Genomic DNA, 16,250 nt, shown 5'->3' with positions numbered 1-16,250 from the left:
AAAAAATGCAGTATGTTATGAAGTTTGCATTTAGTGGATCTTGGAGTTTCCTGACCCAGAAGGGCTGTGCTGGTGTAATTCTTTCACCCTGGCTGAGCTAGGGATCAGCTGCTGTAACTTAAAATGGCATAAATCCAAAAAGGGTGTGTTTGGAGAAGTGGTGATGGGTAGGACAAGGAGAGACTTGCATCTATTTCAAACTCAATTCAGCTCAGGCATGTCATCTAGGGCGCAATCCTCAAAATCCAGGCCCACACTCATCTGAAGTCTTACCTGACAGAAAGCCTTCTCAGAGGCTCCTGAACAGAATTGGAATAAGGAAAACTTACACTGACATATTGGTATAAGTACCAGCTTGCTATAGCTTGCTTTGCAGAAGTCCAAGGTGTTGTCTAAGAGTCAGAGAAGAATATGTTTAATGCTAGAACTGCTCTGTTTAGGAACATATGTATGTATTTTGAAGATGTATATATAGATCATCAGTGAAAATCCTTAGACAAGGTGATATGAAAGAGTAAAAACAAAACAGCAGGATCACCAGGTAAAGGAAAATCCATAATATTCATCAGAAGATTTCAAATCAACTTAACATTATAAAGTGTGGTGCCATGGCAGATAAAAAGAACTTCACTAGATTGAATATCTTTCATGTTTACATCTTTGTGGGCATGTGCTGTATTGTTTTCAGTAATTATGGTTCCAAGTAAAGAAAATGTGTTCATTGTTTGTCATGTTTTACCTAATCCCACAGATTTCACAAAGAGGTTTCAGTAACACACTGTAAGCTCCACACTGCAGACTATAGCTAAATGCACAGACATTTCAGTTACTCAAGTTTTCCTTCTTATTAGTTGTTCCTTGTTATTCAATTCGGGCCTGAGCATAATGATGTAACATTTTGGTGCAAAAATGCAACACAGCAAACCAGCACTAGAGGCCAAGATAGAGAAAATCTCCACTGCAACCATGTACTTTCCCTTGGAGCTCAGGTAGGATGGAATAAAAGACAACCACACACTGCAAAAGACCAACATGCTGAAAGTGATGAACTTGGCTTCATTGAAACTGTCAGGTAACTTCCTGGCAAAGAAAGCCACAGCAAAGCTGACAATGGCCAGAAAGCCGAGGTAGCTCAACACACAGTAAAACATAATTACAGACCCCTCGTTACACTCCAGTACAATTTCCTCAGCAAATGAGTGAATGTTGGTGTCTGGGAATGGGGGAAAGGTTACCAACCAAACAGTACAAATTCCGTTTTGGGCAAGGAAGCAAGGTAACATAATGGAATTGGTCAGTCTTTTCCCCACCCACTTCCTCATTTGAGATCCTGGCTTGGTGGCCATGAAAGCCAGAATCACTGTGATAGTTTTTGCCAACACACAAGAAACAGCCACCGAGAAGATGAGACCAAAAGCAGTTTGTCGGAAGAGACATGTCACCCTTCCAGGCTGGCCAATAAATAGCAAAGCACACAGGAAGCAGAGCAGAAGGGAGATGAGGAGAATGTAGGTAAGGTCCCGGTTGTTGGCTTTGATGATGGGAGTGTTGTGGTGCCTCACAAACATTCCTAGCACCATAATGGTGATCAAAGATAGGGCAGAAGTCAAACAGGATAGACTGATCCCCAAAGGTTCTTCGAAAGACAAGAAGGTTATAGCCTTGGGAATGCATGCATCTTGGTTTTTGTTTGGATAGTTTTCATTGCTACATTCATAGCAGTCATTCTGGTCTGAAAAAAAGGGGTCTTAAACTTAAAAAGTCATGAACTGCACCAACACATTGATGCTCTGAAGTGTCTGTTCTCAATTGTTTTAGAGTTTTATGGTTTATAGTAGCAAATTTACAGTGGTTATGAGGACTCAGGAGAGTTCCATATTTGTTGCTTATTTGGGTTGCCTTTGGAGAAGTTTGCAATTTGTTCCATGAGGAAATGAACTCAATATATTTAAAATAATTCACATACCCTTTTCATTGTATTGTAAGTATTTCAGAGTTCTGGGCATATAAAACAAAATAAAAATTATATATTATATTATAGTATCCCAGAGATCTGAGGCTATATCACAAATAGCACTGTGGCAAGTTCATGGTTTCACAAACAAAAAAGTTTGAGTTATGAAGCGAGGACTTATTGATGTTTCTTTTAAAAAAATTCAGGAAATTTCAAATGGATAGCATGCTCCCACTGACTCTTTTAAGGCGCTGTACCGACAGAATACATATTTAGCAATAACATCAGATATCATCCCAATTGAAAGGAAGTTTGTCATGCCAAGCCAATTGGGTGTTTTAGGGTTTTTTATATATAGAAACTGAGTAAGCATCCAATGTATGTAGAACTGAACTTGACTTAAAAGTCTAACCAGGAATTGAACATGAACTGTTGATGGAAATAGAATAGATGGGAAAGTATTAGATTTTTTTTTTAAAAAGTATTATTTTATTGTGAGCAGTAAAAGAGGGAGGGGAAAGTAGCATCTTGAAAGGGGGGGTGGAAAGTCAATTTTATAAATTGTGTTAAATTTGAATAAATTTGTTGTTAATCTGTTGAAAATTTGGAAAATTAATAGAAATTAATTGGTGAAACAAGTAATGGGCCAGACAGACTCAGAGGAGGAGTCCACCCTCTCGCCACAGTCTGTCTGCTTGGAATTGATACACCGGGGGTGGGGCTAGTGGAGCAAGGCGGGGCCAGTGGCCAGTTTCTGCAATGGCTCCAGCTGAGTGGGAGGAGGCAAAGAACTCTGCTGTGCTGTTACTTTCTCTGAATAAAAGCTAATTGCACTTCATGCCTCACGTTCTTTCCTGCCCTGTGGATGATCTGTGCCTGCCTGAAAGCTCCTTGACATATATCCAGAAGTGGTTTTAACATCATGTTAAAGCTCAAGTATAATGTGAACTGTAGCAGTCAGACAAACATTTTGAAAATGGAATAGTTCAACTATACAAAATATTACTTACCCCTTTGTTCTGAAATCTTCCCTTCTGGACATGGGATGCAATCATAGCAGCAAAATGGCTCTCCCTCCTTCATTTTCTTTCTAAAGCCAGGATTGCAATGCTCAGTGCATAAAGAAAGAGGCTGTACCTATTTCAAAAGGAAACGACAGGATTTTAGAGAACAATAACATTGGAATCTTAATGATATGAGGGCTTTTATATGATATTGAAGTAGCATGGGAACTACTCTTCTAAGGTTTCATTTTGTGCTTCTGTGCTAAACTTGGAAATGCTGGGAGGTTGATGGGGAGAAAAATAGGCATGTTCCAGACCCAACTGCTTTGTGCTTCAAGATGGGTGCCTATTGTAGGATAATAATAATAATAATAATAATAATAATAATAATAATAATAATAATTTATTTGTAGCCCGCCCATCTGGCTGCGTTTCCCCAGCCACTCTGGGCGGCTTCCATAGAAACCAAAAATACACTAAAATATCACACATTAAAAACTTCCCTGAACAGGGCTGCCTTAAGATGTCTTTTGAATGTCAGGTAGTTATTTATCGCTTTGACATCTGATGGGAGGGCGTTCCACAGGGCGGGCGCCACTACCAAGAAGGCCCTCTGCCTGGTTCCCTGTAGCTTTGCTTCTCGCAATGAGGGAACCGCCAGAAGGCCCTCGGCGCTAGGATGGGTACTCATCATGAGAACATAGGAATAGTTCTGCCACATCAGACAAAAGGGCCCTCTAGACCAGCATTGCCTTCTCACAGTGGCCATGATGGCAGCTTTCTGTCTCTTATGCCTCTGAATGCCAGTTACTGGGAATCCCAAGTGCGGTAGGGCTTTCAATAGTTGATCACTGTGGTAACAGGATGGTGGACTACATGTGCCATTGGCCTGCTCCAAATGCCTATGGAAAGCCCAGAAGCAGGACCCGAATGCACCAGCACTCTCTACTCATGGACCTCCAGTGATGGTGAATGTTGGAAGATTCAGGACCCTGACTTCCACAGGAGGCAGTGATGGCTACCAACTCAGATGGCTTTGGGAAAGGACAGGACGTCAGTGGTCACTCAAAACTGAACTATTTTCCAAACACAAAATTGGATCCTACCTGATTAAACCACTTGTGCCATGTTATCACATCCTCACTGATGCTGAATGCTTGTTCTGGAGGACCCTGGGGATCTATCTTCCCCACCTTCACTCTATGAAAGGTTTGGTTTGGGGAGATAATCCAGTTGATAATATCAAATCCAGCCACCAACTCCCCATTGTGGTCTAAGGAGATCTTATCCCCAGCACTGTTGTTAAAGTGGATACCTTTCAGAAAATGATGCAGCTTGATTCAAACAGAAAAGGGAAAAGCTTAGAATAATTGGCAGTTTCATGGAATCTTTAGCCTTAATTGTGTGGTACTTGGAGTTTTCTTCAGAAAAGGAGGCAAATTTGTTCCAGTTGGTTCTTGGTTATGTGAACATTTCCAGACCTACAACTGTGCATGTGAAGGTTCCTTATTTACAGGCAGTAACATTCTTCACACAAAGACTAATTACTGAGCTACTCTGCAAACCCTTGCTTCCATGTTGACAAACCTAGAGGCAAGAATACCTAAATTGGACTTTTGACACATATATCTCTGCCAACTACTTAACGAGCAAATGTTTACAGCAGCAGCATCAACGTTTTTCAATTTATGCAGTGACTGAATTCTTCCAAATAAATTTTGAGTCCTGAAAATTATAATGAGGCGTCAAACAAATGCTAGGTTAAAATATTCAGAGTGTACAGTCCTGTGGCTTTCTGAACAGATGAATGGTACTCTACAAACCAAAGAAATTCTCCTACTTTATGGACTTTGAAGCAGTGGAACACACCCGATCACAGTTAACGGGAACCAGGTGATAGTGAGGGCGACGCTGACTCCCCAGGAAAGGTTTGAGAGGAGTTCTCAAACTGAAGGGCACTGAGTGGTATGGAAAGGGGTTTCCCATGGTTTTGGCACTATATAAGTGGAAGAAGATGGGAGAACCTCAGCGCAAAAAGGGGGGGCATTCCCGACTGTGAAACGCCTCAGGACCCAAGCAAAACAGCATCAGGTCTCTCTGAAATTAAGACTGGGATATAAAAATATATGCTTCCCAAGGAAAATACCAGTTCACAACTAACAGAAGAGGGAAGTAAGTGACTTTATATTTACATTAAAAACAGAAGCGCAAGGCAGAGAGATAAGAGGTCCAGCTCTGAAGAAGTGTGCATGCACACGAAAGCTCATACCAAGAACTAACTTAGTTGGTCTTTAAGGTGCTACTGGAAGGAATTTTTTTGTTTTGACTATGGCAGACCAACACGGCTACCTATCTGTAATCAGAAATTAAGAAAAGAATGGGAATGTGTGGAAGAATACATGACAAAACATTGTTCCAAAACAAATTCATTGATATGCATTGTCTGATGTTCGTAAAGTTAAGGTTAAAAGATGAAAAGGGATTAATGGGGAATATGTAAATAACTTTCTTTAACACAATATTAAAGGAATGAAAAACAATGGAAGCTGAGCACGGGTGGAGGGAAGTCACAATGGTACAAATATGGAAAATAGATAGATTTATATATAGATAGAAATAGATATATATAGTCTGTTTTGCAAAGAATGGATAAAGATGTAATTGGATGTAATATTGCAAAATAAAATGGAAAAAAGTTGAAAAAAGAAAAGAAATACTCCTACATTATGCTTTCATCTTTGCTAATTCATTCTTCAATTTTCAGTTAATAGATGTATAAAACAGATCCTGAGATATTTTTAAGGATTGACTTATGTTCATCCTTCTTTCTGAAAATAAGTACAACTTATATATAATATATGACTTCATGTAGTTAATAGTTGGAAATTAATTCCTAAAGTAAGAATTTAGATGGAAGATTTGCTAGTTTGTTAGAGATGCCTTTGAAAATATTATGTCTATATAACCATTCAGAGTTTGAAATTTACTGTAGCTTTTAATAAAAGGGAGTAAGAGAATGCATAATATATCCATCTATGAAATGGTTTCTTTGATTCTTAGAAGACCCGTGTCTTCCTTGAGGGATCTAATAAATATATTGTGAATTCATTATTAGCAGCTTTTCATTTTATTTTATTTTTAAAAAGTGTTTCTGATATATATATCAGAAACACTTGTGTTTTTTTTAAAAAATGAAAAGCTGCTAATATATATATATATATATATCTACCTACACACACACACATTTCAGATTTTGTCCTTTTTGTCAGTTGATCATAATAAACACCAGATTAAATTATTAAGATATATAGACATCTTCAGTGGCTGGAAGCAACATTCACTTTTTCTGAACTGAGGCATTTTCGGAGCCACACCTTTCCCATAGCTGTTTTGAAACAAATTTTTAAAAATACATGTAAGCTAATTACAAATCTTCAGTGCCATGTCTAAGTCCTAAGAATAGAGGCAAATGCAACAATTTCTTCTCAATTAACAGGATTTTCAAATAATTGAAAGAGTCTGAGTGCTTATGTGCTGAACAGATTTTCCAACCTATGGCCTTCATGACCATTTACGGCTTAGCATTTTCTCAAAACTTCTTCTACATTGTTGGTCAAACTATGTATTGTATCTCGAAGCTGCATTGAAGTGAACTGATATTGTCTGTAGCAGTATCTCATATTAGTCATACTCTATATATGGCTATCACTGTATATCTTCTATACAGTTTTAGAAAAACTATCCACATTTCACCAGATACCAGGTTCTGGTAAATGAAAGTGTTTATTCTATGGAACAGAACTGAAGCTTAGAATGGACTTGTTTAAACTCTGGGTCAGAGGCAGATCTTTTGGCTTCCAAATATTGAAGGTCAATCTATCAACAATGCTGTTTGAATATAATTTAGAAAATTGTTGTATTCATCAGTCAGGAGAAATATTGCAGATGAACTTAAAAATAAAAGATGAAAATGAGAGAACAGGAGGAGTTTGGGGAGACTTTTTATTTTGCACATGGCAGCCTGCTACTACAACCACCTATACTGTATCATAAAACATAAGGATGTTTATATCATTACCTGCCATGCGTGTTTATCCTGAAAATTAAGCTCCCTTTTGTTCACCAGCAATTTGTGAATGAATCTAGATGAGCACATGGAATGTAAAGCGTAAGCCATAGCATATACAGCATTGTAGATGCTATAGCTATGGCCAGTCAAACTCATTTCAAAACAAGTCCCAGGTAGATTTTCCAACTTCTCTTTTCCTGTGCAAACATCCCCATCCATCTTGTTCAGAGCTGGATCTGGGAACACACAGCCAAAAGCCTGTTGCCAGAAATCCCTGATAAAACCATCTCCTTTTGTGTTGGAAGGGTTTCTACTCTTAACAAATGACTTGAAACCTGGCAGGTCATTTGAGTGAATAGTGAAGGATAATACACCATGGATTATGTCTGTCTCCCAAGACTGTTGATAGACCATTGAAGTGAGCTCCATCTGGGCTGTGACTATCCACACTTTGCCTTTTTGTTTATTTGTCGGATGTTTTGAGAGATAGGGAAACCATCTCAAAAACACAATAAGATAAGATTCTCCATAGGCAACCACAACGTTAGCTTTGCTATTGATCACTGTTTCATGTATTTGAGATCCTTTCTCTAGTCTCTCATGAATGTCAGTGATAGTCGTAAATTTGCTGCTTCTTTCTATGAAAGCAATACAGACACCATTCCTGGAGAAGACTGGAAACACAGTATGTACAAATCTTTCTCCATATTCATCATTGGAAGTAAGGATCCCAATCCATATCCACCCAAAATGCAGAAGTAAAGAGAGAATGCCTGTGTACTGAAGAGTTCCTTTAGGGGCCATCTGGTAGAAGGATAGACCTGGGGGTTTATGATTTATCACTGGAGCAGGGCCATAGATGAGCTAAACATAGATTTTAAATTGGATAGATGTTAGTATTCATATTAGCATTGTCACCACCATCTTCAGCATTTATGAAATTACATGTCACTTTCAGGAGCTTCAAAGTTCTTCACATGCATTACACCAGAAGTCTTTGCAACTATTTTGTTCGTAAACTATTATTTTTACAATATAGAAGTTTACACACTATGGATAAGAAATTAGTAACAGTGTTGGTTGATATTGTAGCCAAGATAAAGTGCATAACGGTTCAACTTGTTACTTCCTTCACAACTCCCTTTTTCTTTTTTTTAACCCAGCCGTGCTACATTCCACATGGGACTGGTAGAGTAAATTGTAGGGAGTCCAACAACACTTGCAGCCAGAGCCAATGACAGGCAGAGCCATCTATTTTTAGTTTGGCCTCCAACCTGCTCTTTGTTGAGTTCTACAGGAGTGACATTGAGACTAAGGAGGAGGAAGCTCACAGGTAGTGCTTCATGGACTGGTTGTAAGTAAGAACAAAGGCAGATGACTGAAGGCAAACTGATGTTGGTGAGGAAGAGTCTCATTCACAGTTATGAACCAGACTCTACTGCTTTGACTATTACACAATACCAGCCAAATGAAGGGAAAATATCTAAATGAACTGGGTGGGTTTATATTTGTATGCTAAAGCACAACAAATAAAAACATAAGAACATAAGAGCCCTGCTGGATCAGGTCGAAGTCTAGCATCCTGTTTTCACTAACCAAATGTTTATGGAAAATCTGTAAGCAGGATTTGAAGGAAACAGCACTCTCTACCCTTATGATTTCTAGCAACCTACTGCTTTGACTATTACAGCCAATGAAGGGGAAATATCTAAATGAACTGGGTGGGTTTATATTTGTATGCTAAAGCACAAGCAAATAAAAACATAAGGACATAAGAGCCTTGCTGGATCAGGTCGAAGTCTAACATCCTGTTTTCACTAACCAAATGCTTGTGGAAAATCTGTAAGCAGGATTTGAAGGAAACAGCACTCTCTACCCTTATGATTTCTAGCAAGAGATATTCAGAGGCATACTGCTTCCAACAGTGATTTACATGTGAATAATTCTTCATCAAGATCAATTGAAGCTGAATCCTGAATTCCATTCTAGGTGTTCTGCTATTTAGTGATGTGGCTCTAATCATTTAGAAAAACTTCCTAATTATAACATTGGATACCCTTCATCAAACACCAGACTTGTAATATTTTCTTTACATGGAATTTGAATTTCTATGAAGGTTCCACTATGTTTTCAAGATCCTCATCCATAAACATGTTTCTTAGATTACACTTGTCTTTTGCCACAAATACACACATTTCTGCATCCAAACCATACAATTTTATCTGTGTTGACAAAGGAAGTAATAAGTGTAAAAACCCCACATCCCACTTATACAGAAACATCTACACAGAATGTAACTTAACTGGGGAATTTTGTAGGGATCCAATACAGTTGCCACATGAAGAGAAGTTAAAGGGTCTAATCCTCCGACAACTGCCATTAGTTTAGTCTGGATGTTGCATATGTAATTGGGGGCAAATTTTTTCACTGTGGACATTAGCTGTATTGTGGCATGAAAGGTCCTCTTTGCATTGAAATAGCTGTCATAGATGTGGAAACCCAAGGTGTGATTGGGTAAAATCTGAGGGTCTTCATTGATCTCCTTGACTGCAAATGACAACGCCAAGATGTGCTGGTAATTCTTAGGCACTACTCTAAACGGAATAATTAAGTGAATGTAAGAAGGTATTTTAAATAGATTGCTAGAGTTACATTTTGAACCCCATGTTGCCCTCTCTCCCCCCCTTAATATCCTTTGCACTACTACTGTGCACATTTCTTCTTAGCCTTAGATGGTCTTAGCAAAAATGAAACAATTGAAGAATATCAGCTATTCTTCAGAATATAACACTTTCAATACTAACATGTACTAAAATGAATGATGTGATTCAAAAACTTCAGAAGCTGGTATACCCTCATTCTAATATAGATAAATAGATGAAGACCACTATTGCTGTAGCCCCCCGCAACCCCACTCAATTAATCTATTTTTTTTTTTTTTTTACTTTTATAAAATTGTTCCCTCTGGTTCAGATACCTAATTGAAACCCAAAAACTTTTTCAAAAGTTACTTACGCAAGCTCTTCAAACAATACTGGGGGAGGTTCTTGAACAAAGGTTATTGAGCTGGAGATGATGAAGGTCTGAGAAGCCATGCCACCAATGATGAAGTCTCCCAGCTGGTGATACTTGTGAAGTGGTGGGTGTGGGTCTCTTAACATGCATTTAATGTTTTGGCATTTACATGCCATGTGAGGAAGTAGTACAATAATCAAGACTGTTAATGCCACCATTCTGAACACTAATCTTCTCTCTAAACAGTCTCTATTCCATTTCAGGAGACTGAGGTGAATCCCTGTCTTTTCATAGTCTCTGGTAGCATACCTAAATGTTCTTGTGATTATTTATATCAATCTTTCTAGACTGTGGGAATTGTTTTGATTCTGACCATAGCAAATTCTCAGGGAGCAAGGAATTAATTACAGTCCTTTTCATAATTATCAGAGAAGATGATCAATAATTTAAAGTTGGTGCTCCCAATGGGAATTGCTGAAGAAACAATGTCTGTCATATCTGGGGGGAAAGTTTTCTCTTCCACATAGTTGGATAGGAAGGGATCCTGCTTGAGTTTGGAACTCAAACACATGAGTTGGGAATGATGCAGTGCATGAAGAGAAAACTGTTCCCTGTGGGGAACATGCAGATGAAGCAGACCCCTGCAGCCTGGAGGATTTAATTCTCCACTCACCAGCTGATGAGCAGAGGGTTAAATCCTGCTCAGTTTGACTCTGTGCATGTGTTCCCTTACTGGAAAGCAGGTGCATGCAGCTAAAGCTCCTTCTTCCCACCTGACACTCCACCCCCAGACAGGCCTGGCTCATGCTGGGATGCCTGACCTAGGGTGATCACAGACTGCCTCCACTGGACTAAGTTGAAGCCCATATCTCCTTCAAACTGTATAGATTTAGTTTGGGTTTTGACTGAGCCTGATGCAAATCCCTATTTGTTATGATGCATGCAACTGTACAATGAATTTGAAACTTCTGAGAGAAGCTGATCACATGATGTTCTTTGTCCTGGCTCCCAACTTTAAAAAAGCAGCAAGAGACTCTTACTTGTAAATGAGAAATAGATTTTTATTCATGCAGATAATGATATAGAATGGATCAGCAGCAGACAGAGAGCTCAGGAGTCATGCTGGGACAAAGGTTGGTCTGCCTCAGGGTTTCCCAAACTTGGATCTCCAAATGTTTTTGGATTACGACTCCCATAATTCCTAGCTAGCAGGAGCAGTGGTCAGGAATGATGGGAATTGTAGTCCAAAAAGAGTTGGAAGGTTGGAAAACCCATGTCTAGCTTTATATTCTATGCAAAAACCTGGGAGTACATTTAAGAGCTGAAGAAGCAATGTCCAATATATGCACCGAAAGATAGATGATTAAGCAATGCATTCCTCCTGAACATCAATATGACCCTCACTGCCAAAATGTGCTTTTACTTAAATCTATGAAGAGGATACAGGGTTTTTTTTGGGGGGGGAGGGGTTGTGTTTTAAATCCCATTATTGAACCCATCCTGCACATCAGGGATGTATGAAACATAAAGGCATATGTTAACTCAGATGAGGCTTTCTTTACCAATACAGTAAAGATCTGAAAGATAATTCATAGACAAAATTTCCTGAGTGGCACAAAATAGCAAAACACAAAGACATTGAGATTATTCAGACCTTCCTTGTTATTAGTTGTTCCCTCTAAAAGAATAACTTCAGTTACTGTTCAATGTTTCCAGAAAAAACTCTCCTAAATGAGTTGTAAGTCTTTACAGAGCTACCTTCACACAAGTATCCAAGTGCAGAGAAAGTGTAATGGACAGTGACATTTAAAAGAAGTTTTCTCTAGCAATACAGTAAAGGTCTGAATGATAATTCATACACAAAATTTCCTGAGTGGCAGATAATAGCAAATCACAAAGACACTGAGATTATTCAGACCTTCCTTCTTATTAGTTGTTCTCTGTTGTTCAGCTCAGGCCTCAGCACAATGATATAACATTTGGGGAGAAAGATGCAACCTAGGAGCCCAGCACTGGAGGCTAAGATAGAAAAGATTTCCACAGATACCATATATTTCCCCTTTGAACTCAGGTAGGATGGAATAAAGGAGAGCCAAACACTGCAAAATACCAACATGCTGAAAGTAATGAATTTGGCTTCATTGAAACTATTGGGCAATTTCCTGGCAAAGAACGCCACAACAAAGCTGATTATGGCCAGGAAACTGATATAACCCAAAACACAGTAAAACATAGTCATGGACCCCTCATTGCATTCGAATATAATTTCTTCAGCAACTGAGTGCATGTCGACATCTGGGAATGGGGGAGAGGTGACCAACCATATGGTACAAATGCCTGCTTGAATAAGGGAGCAGGAAAGAACAATGGCAGTGGCAAGTCTTCTCCCCACCCACTTCCTCATCCTGGAACCTGGTTTGGTGGCCATAAAAGCAAGAACCACAGTAGTGGTTTTTGCCAACACACAAGAAACAGCCACAGAGAAGATCATGCCAAAAGTGGTTTGTCGGAGGAGACACAACACCTGCTTAGGATGTCCAATGAATAGCAATGCAGAAAGGAAGCAGAGCAGGATTGAGATAAGGAGAGTGTAGGCAAGGTTCCGGTTGTTGGCCTTGACAATGGGAGTGTTGTGGTGCTTCAGAAATATTCCTAGCACCAAGACTGTTATCAGACAAAAGAAAAGAGCAAAGAAGGCTAAACTGATGCTCAGTGGTTCTTTATACGATAAAAAGGAAATGAATTTGGGAATACAGAAATCCCTGGTTTTGCTTGGATAGGCTTTCACTGTGCATGTAGAACAGGCATTCATGTCTGAAAAAGAAAAGGCATGCGCTTCATTTCAAATTGATTCCAGACATCTCACAAGTGTACTGCAGTGTTTTCTATTTTACATCTAAAACAATCCATTCATACTAGGATATTCCTTTGGTGTCAGTCTTCTCAAAATATGGAAGGTGAGGAGATGGTTATGTGAATTCCCATTCACCTTCCTGGGAATGTCATTATCTCATGTATTTTAGAGCTCTGTGAATCTGCAAAGTAGTGAGCTAAGATTACAGCCAATTCATGTTTATAAGCCCCGTTCCGTGCCCAATAAGCATGGGACACCTTTGTCTGACTGGGCTGTGGCCCATAGATTGCAGCAAAATACTGGACAAGGTTTTACCCAGTACCTCCCTTTGTGGTGGGCTCATGGGAAAAAGCTGTCCCATTGGCACCTGGTTGGGATTTTTTATTCACCTTTCCCTCAGTGAAATCATGGCTTTCTTTGTTAGGCAGAAGAAGGGAAGGAGGGAAGGAGTTGTGAGCAGGAGCCGTTTCCTGTGTTTTGCACATACCGGCCCCTGCTTGGCTGTCCCTGCTGCCACGCCGTGTCCCCAGGCAGCCAACCAATCAAGGGGAGGCTTGGGGGCAGGGTTTAGCTGCTAAAATGCAGCCACAGCAGCACTTTCCCCTCATTTCGCTGCCGGGTGTCAACGGATCACCCACCCACCCTTCCCTTTAGTTCTTTGCTTCGTGCTTGACCTTGCTATGGGTCTGTAGTTGGTTACCTTGGTTGTTCAAGGGGCATGGTAGGAATTTTTATTCAACTGCCAAATTGGCACCAGCCACTTGGTTTTTCACCTATGTGATGGCCTGGGGTTCCGATTCAGAGGCTGAACCAGAGGAATCCCAGCCTGCACAGGAGTCCCCGCCTCCAGGGCCGGCTGATCTGGGGCAGCGCCTTGATTATGAAGTGCCTGCACCTGTGCCGGATCCTCAGGAGCAGGCACCAGGTGATTCCACTCTGGCTCCAGAGGTGATTGAGGACTCAGTGCCTGCAGGTGAGTCCCCCCCTGGGCCCACTAACCCTTCAGCCTCTCCTGAACTGCAGAGGCTCAGGGCAGAGAGGCGAAGGGAACTGGTTTCTCCCAGGAGGAGTGCTTGCCTTAAGGCCAAGAGACGCGGGTCTCCTGGGGGCCGGGACCACCCCTGGCCTCAGAGCAGATAAAGGCCAGTCAGCCCGGTCCCAGGTTGTGGGAGCAACGTCGTTGTTGAGTGCCTGTTCCTGCCCAGACCCAGACCTGACTCTCCAGTGTTCCTGTTCCCGCCCGGCTTCCTGCTTCGGACCTCACCCCACTCCTTGTGGACTGTTTCCAGGCTAGTGACCCAGGACCGGACTTTGACTATGCCAACAGTAACCCTTCCCCCGGACTAGCACAGCCTACCTCGTAGCAAATCATCACAACTTTTACTTATTGGCGTTTAGGCATTCAAATATGTTGTTGGTGTGTTGGAGGGCAGGGTGTGGCCATCGCCTACCCCTCCACTTTATGGGTATTCTGTTAAAGGAATCTGGTGGTTGTGGATCCTGTCCGATTCCCTTGCTGGTGACTAGGGCCATGGCATGACCCCCAGTGACATCAGAGGGATCTTACAGTTGCATTTGCATCAACAGTCTCCTGCTACTGGTGGCTAACCCTTGTTAGACTCATCCCTTCCTGAGGGGATGGAGTCAAGCTCTGCTGTTTTATCCAATGCCTAAGCCAATACCTCTCACACGCTGTAATCAATAAAGTTGTGGCCTTTTTTAGCCCATTAACCTAATATACTGCGTCCATGTGTCTTTCTTATCCTCAGGAGGGCGGAGGGTCCTCGAATCACAATATTGTTTTTATGAGGGTGGAAATGGCATTGGGCAGGATCAACATAGTATGGGGGGGGGCATAAGAGGCCTGAGGAGAGGATTGACCATGGCAAACCCAAGCATGGTTTCAGTATCTGCCTGGTTGGAATCTGCACCCTGGTCCCCCAGTGAAACCCCTGCTTGCTTGCCTTGCAACATAGCATTGTTCAACATTAACTGACTCCCGTCATACAGATTTGGAGCGATCCAAACCCAGCAGATCCATTTCATCAACATGGGGCTTGTGAAGTGATGAACTAATCCTGGGACCCAATGCCATGCCAACCCTTGCCCCATCTGCAGCTGTCAATAAAGATTTGGCCTGATTTTATCCCATCACCATTGTTCAGTCTGGTTATTTTGCTGCTCTCAAGAGTCACATAAAGTGCCTGCCTGGACAATTTCTTTGCTCATTTGTGAAGTTTAGATACAGTTTTCCCACTTTCAATTCCAAAGTGCTATACAAAAGAAAGAAAGAAACCATTTTATCAAATAACAGAGCAGTATACAAGGAAAGGACTTGTATACCATCTCATAACGTAACATCATCCTTACTTGTTTTTTGACACCACAAGAATTGAATGTTTGTGTGCAGATGAACACCAACTGGATACAACACATATGAATTTCTACACCTTTTAATATAATCCCCTGATGAACAACCTGTGTTTGAAACACATTGAGGTTAGCATGTCTACCATTTGGTCCAAGTCTTCTGCATCTAACACATTCACTTTTGCTTCTGCTTTGTTGTGCTGTAATTTTGTTGTGTTTCCTTGATCGTGAACAAACTTTTCCCAGCTTTCTGCACTCTATTTCTTACCCTTCTGGTCTGAAAACTTTCCTTCTGGACATGGGATGCAATCATAGCAACAAAATGGTTTTCCCTCCTTCACTTTCTTGCTGGAACCGGGATAGCAACTCTCAGAACACACAGAAAGAGGCTGGGCCTTATTCGAAAGTGAAAGAGTAGAATGATTATCTTGAGAAGGAGTCTCATGTTTTTAAGATGATCTTCATGTATAACTGAAACCAAATTGGAACCACTCTTCCGTAACTTCAACTGACATCCTTCTGAGATGTGAAATATCCAGGGCTGTGCAAGGTATTCCAAGTGTGGTTACAACCATTAAAATAAAATATTAAAAACATTTTAAAAACAAATTGAAATGAAAGGAAGCCTATGGGGTAATATTACAAAATTTGGGCATTTTTATTTTAGAAAAAATAAATAAGAATACATATTTATAAAGTCAAAATATCATACACTGAAGCTGAATGTTAGAATATTCATAACAAAACGATGTATTTCTTCATACAACACATAGTTAAACTCTAAAATTCACCAAAGTTAGCACTGGCTACAAACCTGGACGCCTTTAAAAAAGGATTAGACAAATTCATAGAGGATAAGGCTATCAAGGGCTACTAGCTAATTTCTACCTCAACCATTGGAAGCAACAAGCCTCTGAATACCAATCTCTAGAAATTGCAAATGGGAAGAACTCTGCTGCACTCAGGTCCTGCTTTCAATCTCTT

At 40.4% G+C, this 16,250-nt stretch overlaps 1 protein-coding gene and 1 long non-coding RNA gene across 2 annotated transcripts; both read right to left on the bottom strand.

Moving 5' to 3' along the window:
- Positions 1-830: 830 nt before the first annotated feature.
- LOC309326911 (vomeronasal type-2 receptor 26-like) lies at positions 831-10,188 on the bottom strand (the record flags this gene model as incomplete). Its single annotated transcript, XM_081835941.1, has 5 exons — positions 831-1,727; positions 4,065-4,292; positions 7,037-7,831; positions 9,357-9,621; positions 10,043-10,188. 5 exons carry the CDS (start codon positions 10,186-10,188, stop codon positions 831-833), a joined length of 2,331 nt encoding a protein of 776 aa, XP_081692067.1.
- A 2,557-nt stretch (positions 10,189-12,745) lies between these two features.
- Positions 12,746-15,632, bottom strand: LOC309326681. The gene is made up of 2 exons (XR_014150356.1): positions 15,535-15,632; positions 12,746-12,856 (listed from the first exon to the last, which is right to left on the bottom strand). It is a non-coding gene; the product is annotated as an uncharacterized lncRNA (long non-coding RNA).
- Positions 15,633-16,250: the final 618 nt, after the last annotated feature.

Source organism: Podarcis erhardii (genome assembly GCF_964252035.2).
Source record: "Podarcis erhardii genome assembly, chromosome: 13".
In the NCBI taxonomy this organism is placed as follows: Eukaryota; Metazoa; Chordata; class Lepidosauria; order Squamata; family Lacertidae; genus Podarcis; species Podarcis erhardii.
The sequence above is the reverse complement of the archived record's forward strand: the minus strand, read 5'-3'. Positions and strand labels throughout refer to the sequence as shown.